Below are 12,158 nucleotides of genomic sequence, written 5' to 3' on the forward strand. Positions count from 1 at the left end.
GCACAAAATATACGTGTTAACGTGCACAAGTGTATGTGCAAACACTGATGCACTTTCTATTTCATTACTATTTTATTCTTTCAAATAACGTGTATCACAATTACAATGTAACAATACCAACATTCTAATTATGGGCTTCCACTAAGAATTTCTTGACAGATAAATCCTTTTTTGGGCCCATTTTTGGGCCGACCTGGGTTTTTTTTTTAATATATAAGCTAGCGCTTGACTGTTATCACACCTGATGGAAAGTGATGATACAATCTAAGATGGAGTGCGCTTGCCTAGAAGATGCCTATTCACTCTAGACTTGAAGGTACCCATATTGTAGGTGGTGGGGAAAAAGGAGGTCGGGAGGGTATTCCAGATCTTAGCGGTGCGTATCAGAAACGAGGAAGCAAATCGTTTCGTGTGTATCTTAGATACATCAACTACGTACGGGTGCAGATCTTTACGATGCCTCGCAGTTATATGGTAAAAAGGTGACGGAGTAATCAAATTAAATAGTTCATGGGCACACTCTTCGAAATATATTCTGTAGAAAACCGACAGACAGGCAACCTTATGACAGGATCCGGACCCTTTACCTCATGATCTGTAGCCGAGGCATTTATTTTTATTTTATCTAGTTTTATCATCGGCTACTGATTGTAATTCACCCACATCACTATGCATCAATTAAAATTACTTCAATATTTTTTTCCATCCAGTCGTTTGCATGAAAGGACAAACAGCCAAATAAATTCAAACCGCAATACTATATATTGTTTCAATTTAATGGTAACCAATGCACAAGAGACAAAATATTTGTTACATTACCTATGTATATAGGGGTAGGGGACCATTTGTTCGTCTCCCCGTCCATATGAAAATTAAATTAAAAAAAAAATTAATTAAAAATTCTCAATTTATAAGTGACGAAGAATTCGTCATAGTCGACAAAAACATAAAGCATGTAATATTTATCAGTTTATGTTTGATTGAATTGAATTGAATATGATTTTGTAAATATTATATTTCATACAAGTATTCCGTAACAGCCTGTGAATGTCCCACTGCTGGGCTAAAGGCCTCCTCTCCTCTTTTTGAGGAGAAGGTTTGGAGCTTATTCCACCACGCTGCTCCAATGCGGGTTGGTAGAATTCACATGTGGCACAATTTCAGTGAAATTAGACACATGCAGGTTTCCTCACGATGTTTTCCTTCACCGTAAAGCACGAGATGAATTATAATCACAAATTAAGCACATGAAAATTCAGTGGTGCTTGCCCGGGTTTGAACCCACGATCATCGGTTAAGATTCACGCGTTCTTACCACTGGGCCATCTCGGCTTTTATGTACACTTTTTACAAATATGTATATTTTTATTTATTTTTATATTTATGTATATGTATGTAAAGTTAGTTATGTGTACTATATACGTTAGTTGTTAGCCTCCAGCTTGATTTGCATGAGAATGTCTTTAGGTATTAAGTCCGCATAGCATTTGATTTGATTGGCAAGATAAAAAGTAAATAGACATTGCTATAAACCGAAATAAGAATATGTGTAACTAGTTAACAAAACTAGTACAGGTAAATCAGCTTGGACAAGTTTTTGTAGTAGTGTAATAAATTCAGTGACGAAATAAGCCAGTTTCCGCTAGCTACCACGTGCCTCGAACTCTCGTATAAGTTGCGTTAGTGACATGCCTTTTTTTATTATTCTATTATCACCTACTACTTCGTTCATTGTTTGTTTCAGGTCATTCATTGTTGTTTGTTAAAGATTCTCAAATTAAAAATATTCTTATTATAAATTGATAGATATTGAAATCAAATTAATCTTATTTTAAAGTGTAACACTAGGAGTGTATTAGTTTTTCTGTGTTTAAGATTGTCAAATTCAAACTTTATTTCCATTATAAATTGTTAGATATCGCTATTTAATAACAGGTGGCATTGATTGTAACCGCGCTTATATTCACAAATTACACCACAGCAAATGTATATGTACTCGTTAGTTTGTAATTCGAAAAAGTCCAAATGGGGTAATGGAGTTCCAACAGATACATCGGTTTCTATTTAGTTTGGAATGTATCCAGTAGTCCACGATATAGTGCATTAATTAAAAATGTCTTCGTTGTTAAAAAAAATCGAAAATGAGTGCAATAGCAACCCGAGGGAGAGCTATATTAGTTTATATTGCATATCCAACGAATGTTTAAGCCTCAATTACATGAACTGATTCTGCAAAATAAGGCGGCGAGATTTATGGAGTATAAGGTACGAAATATTACAAGAGTACGGTCATACCGTGCTCCGTTTACTCTCATACCATCCTGAATTTTTTTAATCCCATAGAAAATATATGGGCGATAGTAAATTACGTCGCAAAAAAACGTCATATTAAATCGGTTATTGATTTACCAGCAGGCTGAGTAAGCTTGAGCCTAGGACGGCAGATTTGAGGAGCGGCTAGTTTAGGGACCTATTTTTTTTAATTATGTCTGTTACAACTGAGGCAGCGTAACCAGTCTTAAAGCTTAAGCTATATAAGCTATTTTTTGTGGAATCTAAATAAAGGGACAAAATCTCAATCTCAAGTATAGCCTATACTTGAAAAATATGTAAATCCGCAACTGCATTAAATATTAATAATATAAAGTCATTAGCTAAGAAAGAATATAATACTACAACTGTAGAGGAATGGAGAAATGTTTGTCGAAATGTTATTGAAGAGGAAAAGAGATTTCAGGATAGAGACAAGACAAGGATTTAGATACAATATCAGAACGAATTATGGAAGTGAGGACGAAGAAGACTACGAAATGCCTGTAGTCGAAGTTTAACTTTGACACGTAAGTAGTACCTATATGTATTATGTTATGTATGTATTAAGTACCCTAAGTATCTAAAAGAATATATAAATGGCCCAGTGGTTAAAAAGCGTGAAACTTAACTAATGCTTGCGGGTTCAAGCCCAGGCAAAGAAACACTGAACCATTTATACCCACCTGGTCTCCATCATCATGATAACTGTACAAATTGGGCGAAATCGTAATATGTTTAGTTTGTTATACTATAAGTCACATGAAGACAAAATATTCAATCTTATCTTTATATTACATATATAAATTATTCACGTTTAAAAAAAACAATTTTGTCTATAATATTGATTTAATTTTTAAATAGATTTAAAGATAGACTTAAGAATAATTTTAAAAATATTTTTTTATCGTATAAAATCCTTTGTCGTATTAATATTGGACTAGTAGTTTATGACATAGAAAGATTTTTAAAATAAAACGAATTACTCATACAGACAGGAAGCTCAGTTCGTGCATTTCACTATTATCATAAGCTCGTTGAAACATTTCTTCAATTTTAACCGATGACACAGTGGTCATTCTATGCGAATACAAGCCAACTACACTGGAGATAGGTATGTACAAGTATTTACTCCCTCATCTCGCACTCAGGTGTATTTTCTATACCCTCACTGCACATAGTTCGATGGGACAACAAACCGAAACAATCCGAAGAGATCAAGACTTACGGCTTTTTGTGCTTTCTGAGGCAGTTCCTTACTGAGCCGTTTAGTAGCAGTAGCATAATAGCATAACTCCTAGTAGAGTTCCTTAACAGGAAAAACCCAATAACTTTTACAGGCCCAAAGTTCAGACCTCATGATCAACAGCCATAAGTAACAGTTTTTTTATATGATCACGGAAACTAATATGATATATCATATAACAAGAAAATAATAAAATCGTCAATATAAGTGTTTAATTAAAAAACACATTTCATTAATATGGTTAAAACAACTTTGTCACAGTATTTAAAAAACAATTACATTGTCTTTCTTACATAAAATATTACAAATTATAGTTCCGTAAAATTATAATCATGTCACATTATCACAATATTTAATACTTTATAAGGACATTTTTTTTAAATAAGCAGAACATTCAACAAAAAGTATGGAATGATTTATTTGTTCAGCACCGCAACTAGGACCTGACGTAACGAGCACACAAAAGTGGTGCAAACTTCTGGGGGGAATAGATAACCAGCTGAATGTTATTTGTTCTTCGGAATAATTGGACACATTCCATATTTTCCGACTCATCAATTTAAGGTATATCTTAGCGATAGTGACTGTCAAGTTGAACAAGTTGTGACATTTCACGAAGCTTTAACTAACTACCTATTGACATTAAGTCGCAAAGTATTAAGGGAACTCATGAAATGTAAAAAAAACACACAGTTTAAATGTACAAAAAATGTATGATCTTAAAATTTTGACTAACAAACGTAAGAAGAATCTTGTGCCAGTTGCAGAAGCCCATTAAGTTAGGTCTGCCTTCTACTGAGATATCTTACGTCAGTTAAAATAGTATACGACTAACATACTATTTACATACTATATTTGTTAAGTAATTTTAATAAGAAATTTCGATTTTCCATGGGCGTATCGGAACATCGAGCCGCGAGGGCCAACTATTAATACTGAGACCCCTAGCTACGGCGCTGAATTTGCTCGTATCTTTTAAGTCTTTGGTATAATTAATACTTACATTTTGTACAAAATGAACAATTGATTATTTCGTTTACAATAACATTACAATATACATTGTGGAAAAATATTTCTCGACTGCTAAAAACTCGATTTTACTAATATTATAATGTACAGTTAATTAAATATAAAAAATGTAATTTGTTATTTACCAACTTGTAAATTTGGGCAGAAAGTAAAATATATAGTTTCCTAAGCTCAAATAGGACATACAAAGTAAGTTAAAAAAAATCTAAACGTGTAAAGAACCTCGATCTATCGAAAAACAAGTCCATAAAAAGAAAACAGTCTATGCATTTATTATATTCAATGTGCCGTGCAAAGTGTGTTCTTATCTGTTGGAATACGAAATATCTTATAAACTTGCACGATTATGACGGCAAATCATTTAACTTAATCAAATACCTGCAAAAAAAGCGTTATTCAATTATAATGACACAGAATTATTCTAAATAAAAAAAATTGTAATAATAAATGATTACCTGCAATATTCAGACGGTAGCGTTAAAGTTTTGTACCATAACAAAGTGCTTAAAACGACACTCCAAGTTCTTAAGGGACCAAATAAAAATGAAATTGTGCCATATTCTAGCCAAAAAAAATATGCTAATAATAGCTGAATTGATAACAGAAAAATGAATGGCATATTCTTTATGAGGCGCTTATATCCTCTTAAATGTTGGGCAAACAATCTAGTATTCAAGCAATGAGCTAGAACAAAAATAAGAGGTAGCTGCACAAACAGCAATTGTACACTCCCATATGTATAGGTAAATGGTTCCGGTAGATATGTTCCTTTTATTAATATTCCCCATGCAAATATAGTTCCGATATATCCATCTATAAGTTCTCCAATTACCCAAGGCCCTAAAGGTAAATAAATAGCATATAAAACAATAGGGTAAAATATTCTGTCAATTTTGCTTAATAACCAAAGACTCCGCAATATTTGCTGACCATATCTTCTCAAATATTTTGGCGGTCGTTTTTGTAGCCTTAGCATCACTAATGGTAGTACATTTATTAAGAGTAATGTTCCAAATATGGCCTGAAACTAAATTAAATCCATTAGAACTTATTAAAATTACACAAATTTTAATTATAATTTATTTAAACTTACCACTGCACCAGCATCTAACATTAACATCAATCTTGATGTTATTCCAAATGGCATTACAGTACCATCCAAAGAAAATGGATGTTCTAATGTACTATTTTTACCCATTTCATCAACTGCTTCAACATACAGTGTATGCAATCCATTTGCAAACATATATGGCAACCAACGACAAACATATAATGGACCATCAGTCTCTTTACATTTCATCCAACTTATTTCATCAAATGAAATTTTTACACCTTCGATTTTGACATCACTAAATGCTAATATTCTTATATGGGTTGATTCCGGTATCAACTGAAGAGGTTCACGTCCCGGTAAAACATATCGAGCATGTTTTGGATTTGTTACTAGTATAATAGGCCAAGAGTTATGCTTCTGGTCAATGAATGAAAACAATCCATGATCAATTGCAGCTAAACGAAATATTCTATTGTCTTTCCAATCACCCAATTCAAGTTCTAAATAACCTTTCTTGTGCTTTGTATACATTTGTTTAACTAATCCCCCCATGGAATGCAAGTGACCACAAACATACACTTGTGAGCCACCAGCACTACCAATAAGTTCTCTCACACTCATTCTTTGGGAATCCTTTTCTAAGGATAATATGCATGATGTAGGATAGTGACCAAACCAAACTATATGATCAGCTTTTTGGTCTGCTTCAATCTTTAATTTTTCCAAACTCTGTTGTTCTTGAACATCTAAGATACCAATGAAATTGAAGGGTCGTCTTAATCCTGGATCAGGACATGCATCCATTCCTAGAAATGCTATATTTACTCCATTATGCTCTACAATATGAACATATGATTTAGAATGACTCATTCCTTGTATAGAATAGTTTCTAAAATAATTCTCCTGCGAGTTAATCGTCCTGATATTGAAGTTATCTGCAAAATACATATATTTGACCAATGAGTTACATTAAAGATTGACTGACAGACAATGATGTTTATTATTTATTGCTAAGGGCCTACTTATCTAAAATTATATTATATGTCCTATGCTTATTTTATAAAGAAATATTGATATATAACAGTAACAGCCTATGAATGTCCCACTGCTGGGCTAAGGCCTCCTCTCTCTTTTGAGGAGAAGGTTTGGAGCTCATTCCACCACGCTGCTCTAATGTGGGTTGGTAGAATACACGTGTGGCAGAATTTCAATGAAATTAGACACATGCAGGTTTCTTCACAATGTTTTCCTTCACCGTCAAGCATGAGATGACTTATAATCACAGTTGATATATAACCTGTTTAGATTTATATACCCATGTTTATATATATATTTATAAATAGTTTAGTTGTAGAATGTTTTTTAATGAATGGTTTATCAGTTGATATGAATTATCAACTAAATGAAAATATAATAATTTAAAAGAAAGGGATGAGGAAAATCATAAACTAGGGATGGTTTAGAAACAATTAATTAAAAAAATATATATTAACAAACAGTAGAAACTCTGTCCACTGAAAATCAATAAGTCGAAAACCTCTTTATCTCAAAGAAACCCATATTTCTTTCCCTTCAAACCCCAATACCCTTATTGTCAGAAGCACCTTGACGTTTGGCTTACCAAGGTCCAACAGTACATTATAGAAAATTAAATTATATCAACTGACAAGCTATATATAAGTATATATCTCATTATTTTCAAGCATAAAATAAATGTCTGCAATCTATGCATGTCTTTTTAATAGCACCTTCTTAGGGTTTATTGCTAGTTTGTGCAAGCTAACCTGGCTAAGCAAGTTCAATTATTCTACTACCATCAGAATCAGGTATCAGGTATTTATATTAGGTATTATATTCAAGTGTCAGTTTTCCAAGTCATTTTTAAAATAGAAAGTAACTTTATATTTCATACATACCATGATTTCCCCTAATATCAAGCCATGTTGTATATTCAGTAACCCCAGACTCCTTTATTATATCATGATAGTACACCCATTCCTTTTTCACTTGAGAACTACCCAAATTGTCTTTAGCTTTTGCATCTGTGAGATCTCCAGTTGCTAACACAACAAGGGGCTTTATAGATTTAACAGTTAAATCAGTAAATTGTTGAAAATGAGCAATTCTGGCTGGATCACGGAATATACTGATGTGTATGTCGGATATCTAAATAACATAATAATTTAAGAGTAAATAGATGAATATTATTTATGAACCATGAACAATGCAAGAAATTTATACTATATAAAAATTTAAAGATTTTTGTACTTTATTTACCCAGAGTACAAGAAAATGTACATATTATTCGTATATTATATGATTTAAGTATTTTTATTGTACTATAGACAAAGACCTCACCTGCAAAAACCACAAAATATTTTTGGTGGAATCAGTCATTTGTCCATATCTTTTGCCTAGATACTTTGTATAATTCTCACCTACGTTATTATTGTCTGTATAAAAATTGTCTATCGCAATTATATTTAATAAATTAGCCATGAATACAGACACAATTAAGAGAACACAAACAAGTGATATAGCTGCTTTGGAAAAGTACATATTGTGAAGTTTTACTTATGGAGTCAGTTTAACTATCGTTTGTTTTTAGCACTTGAAAATTTAGTATATCCTAACATCGTCAATAGATATATAATTTAAAAAACGCAGTCATGAGCTGATGTAACTGCTACGTTTCTTTAGTCAACAAAATTTGACAAAAACTGACATTCAGGTGTTATCATTCTGACTCTGGCAGTGACAAGTGACAACCTTAGTATTTTCCCATTCCAGCTGTACTGCTGTAGTAAATCTACGATGTAGATTATCGACACAGTCAGTACCTGATGACAATGAGATTGCCGACATTCGAAAATTAGAATGCGATGAGTTAACAAAACCCTATGTGGAATTGTTGTATTACAGTAATATAATAATTCCACGAAGGGGTTTTGTAATATTGGTCCTCTGTATCATTATGCATTATATCATAGCAAATGCTAGAATAGTTTTTCTAAGTTTTCTCAAAAATAGTAGTATAATTGAATTGTGTGTGAGGTAAACTTAATCTTAACGTTCTACTGCTACTGAATTCTAAACTTCCCGAAAAAAACTGTCAAAATTGAGCTACATTAGATTTCAAACGCACTAACAACAATCAATGAAATTTTATTCTCAAAACACAGCAAGTTCTTTTAAAACTAATTCATAGCTTATCATTTATTTTTCTTTATATTTATGTATTAAATATTTAATTTATAAAACAAACCAGAAACATACGATTCCAATTTTATGTACAAACATTATTCATTTATATTTATTTTAAACAATCTGTCATTATCCATTATTGGGAATATTATCTGTATTGCAGTTTTAACCACATTGTGCACTTTAAAATAAACACAAGTACTATATTAAATATTATTAATATTACATAATTCTATTTCTACTGTGCTACTAAATTAATGTAAGCAAAAGATTCTAAATTCTGAATCACATTGTCTTATCGTTAGTGAATTATAACATTATTAAATAAAATATTATTTATTTATTTTTATTTTCAACATTATAAAAGTATATTTTTCATTTTTTGTTCGATAACCAATTTTGTTGACGCTAAAAGGCAAGGTTTCTATTCAGTAAAATAAAAATAATTTGTCACGAAATTCTTTTTTTATAATACATTCGAATAATAATAATATCGATAAGTAAAAATGTGACACACAACACTATTTCATTTGACTTTTGTCTTAGTGTTACTATCTTATATTAAAATGTCCCTAATATTTAAGTAGGCAACAAGATTGTTTTTTTTTAATAAACGTAAGCTACATATTGTATAAACGTATATAATAGAAGGAAACAGATAAGCGTCAAGACAAAAGAAATTTTCCCTAAATATATTAACAGATAAAAGATTTATTTTGAAAGTTGTTTGGTCCTTACAAAAGTTTTTGATAAATATTTTTATATTAGGTAAAATAAAATAATGAGGGCTTTAATCATATAATACTTCATAAAAAGCAAATTTTACACTTAAAATACGAATAGAGTCAATGAAATTAAATAATATTAATATTTTCTAAATATTTAAATTAAAGAATGCATAAACATAATAAGGACTCGTAGACAGAGAAACAAATAGACCAAGGGGCCGTGAAACCGCGAATGAGACAGGGATAGTTTGTTAATGTGTGCGTATAATGTTGACATAGTAACTGCATTCCCTGTTTTGGGAGATAAATAATTTTCAGGATTTAATTAATACAAAATAAGTTTATTAAATTTTACGTTTTAATATTTATTATACTTTTTTTTTAATTTTTTAATTAAATTTTTTTTTTCTTTACCAACTACACCCAAAAACTGTTGCATTGTTTGTTTTTGTTTTCGTTATCAATAGTACTTCAGCATCTTTATATGGTACTGGATTAGCATTCTCCTCAGAAGTTGAAATCATCAATCAAGTTGAAATTATTAATAAAGAATAGTTGCCACATGACTCGGAATCTAATAATATTATAAATTCATGAAGAATGTTAAATAATGTTGGAAGGTTGGCATTAAGAAATTATAAGTAGTAGAACGAATAAATTAAAATAACATATTTATATATAATGAAGCACTTTAGGCTATTATTGGACTCCGTATTTATTTGATTACATTGTCAACGAGTCGATATTTTTTATCGAAAATCGGGACATTTTTTTTAGCTGATGCTGGCAGCACTTACATGATAAATAATTATAGGTTATGAATGATAAAAACTGGAAAATCCTATTATTTTCAGGATTTTAATGCAATATAAGGTTCCGTCATGCCATGGCATAAATAAACATCACTGAGAAACTATATTTAGGGACAAAATAGTCGTACTTACGCGTAAAAACACACGCCGGCAATTTTCTTCTTGCTATCACTTTAACATGAAATAATACGACAATGCACCATTGTATAACCTTCGATATGATATAAGGATTGTTTCTCTGCGTTTTCACGGTATTAGAATCGTTTTCTAACATAAAAGTAACCGAAAATTGAAAAAAAAACACAATGAACGCACCAACTGTCAAGTTTGTTCCGCTACTTGAGTAGCGAAACAAGCACCAAAACTGGTTACGCGATAAGGGACAAAATATTTGATAATTCTATCTCTGTCTAAACCATTTGTAACGTAATTTCCTTTCTCTTTTTTCTGTAAGTGAGAAGGAAATCGTCATTGCTTCTATTAATTTCTCACTTACATACTATATATTTTTTTGTTAACTTTATTTTATAAAACTGTCTTAATTCAATTGCTGTAGCAAAAAATTAAATCATTTATTTCCTTTTCAACCGTCACCGAATCGGTAAATATTGAAGAATGTGACATTTGCTTATATATTTTATACGATAAATGTTTGACCCTTAAGAATGAGGTCGATTTTGTAAGTTCTCTCTTAATTCATTTTATTTTTTCTCAACAATTACAGGCGTGTTTTACTGACTTATCTAGGGTCCTGGGTCAGGGGTCAACGATATTACGGTAAAAGTGAAGTCTCATTCGTTCCTCTGATATCGTATTTGAATAAACAAATTTAAACCATTTCATACCAATGGAAAGAGATGTTGCGGGGCTTTAGAAAGTTTTGGGTGTTCTATATGTACTAAAGCTCTGAAATCTATTCTTGGCCTACTTTATATATTTAAATACCTGCCTTATTTTTTAGTTATTAATCATATTACTCATAAATCGCATAGAATTATTTCGATCTCGTTACCTGACTAACGACTATATGCTAGGGGTGTTACAAGAGTTTGAGATAGCAACACTACGGCAAAAGTTAAATTAAAAAGCATTCTTGAGTTTCGATTACATATTAAAATATCGATATATTTTTCTAAAAAAAACATATTTATTAGCGTCATTTTATTCGTACGATTATATATGTCAATAAACTTGAGGTAATATTTAATTTCATTAATAATGACTTGTTTTTAATGCACTTACTCGTCTAACGCAAAAAACGGCTAAGTATTTTCACTGAGAATACAAGCATGCAATCTCATGCAGTAAAACTGTTTTAGTGAAGCACAACTTAATTTTCTTCCCATCCAATTTACACTACACACTGCGACCCCGTAAAGCTAAGTTGCAATTGTTGATTTTGTGATTTGAATTTAAAATCAGGTTTAATGACAGATACTGCAGAGAGTTGTAGCATTGCTTACAATAACGTACAGTCTCGTAAACTGCGGTAACATTTCTTGCAGACGATCCATCCTGGGAAATCCAGGCGAAAGTGCGCGCAGAAGCATACTAACTACAGACTAACATGTGGGGTCAAGGCATGCGGTTCCTGGCAGACGAGTTGATAAAAGAGCTAAAAAAATTAATTTATAAATATTTGTTCTAATACAGAATCTACTTTAGCCGATCGTTATGCAAAAAAAAAAACTTAATTACTTACCTCATTTGTGCCTTCGGAGAAAATTCTACTAACAAATTGTCACTATTGGAACGAATTGAATCGTAGTCGTTGC

The 12,158-nt window shown here is 31.4% G+C and overlaps 1 protein-coding gene across 1 annotated transcript; it reads right to left on the minus strand.

Moving 5' to 3' along the window:
- Positions 1–3,751: 3,751 nt before the first annotated feature.
- Positions 3,752–8,415, minus strand: LOC126771258 (transmembrane protein 62-like). Its single transcript, XM_050491047.1, has 5 exons — positions 7,998–8,415; positions 7,556–7,805; positions 5,679–6,574; positions 5,041–5,612; positions 3,752–4,963 (listed from the first exon to the last, which is right to left on the minus strand). Exons 1-5 carry the CDS (start codon positions 8,196–8,198, stop codon positions 4,930–4,932), a joined length of 1,953 nt encoding a protein of 650 aa, XP_050347004.1. The 5' UTR covers positions 8,199–8,415; the 3' UTR covers positions 3,752–4,929.
- Positions 8,416–12,158: the final 3,743 nt, after the last annotated feature.

This window comes from Nymphalis io, chromosome 10, assembly GCF_905147045.1.
Source record: "Nymphalis io chromosome 10, ilAglIoxx1.1, whole genome shotgun sequence".
NCBI lineage: Eukaryota > Metazoa > Arthropoda > Insecta > Lepidoptera > Nymphalidae > Nymphalis > Nymphalis io.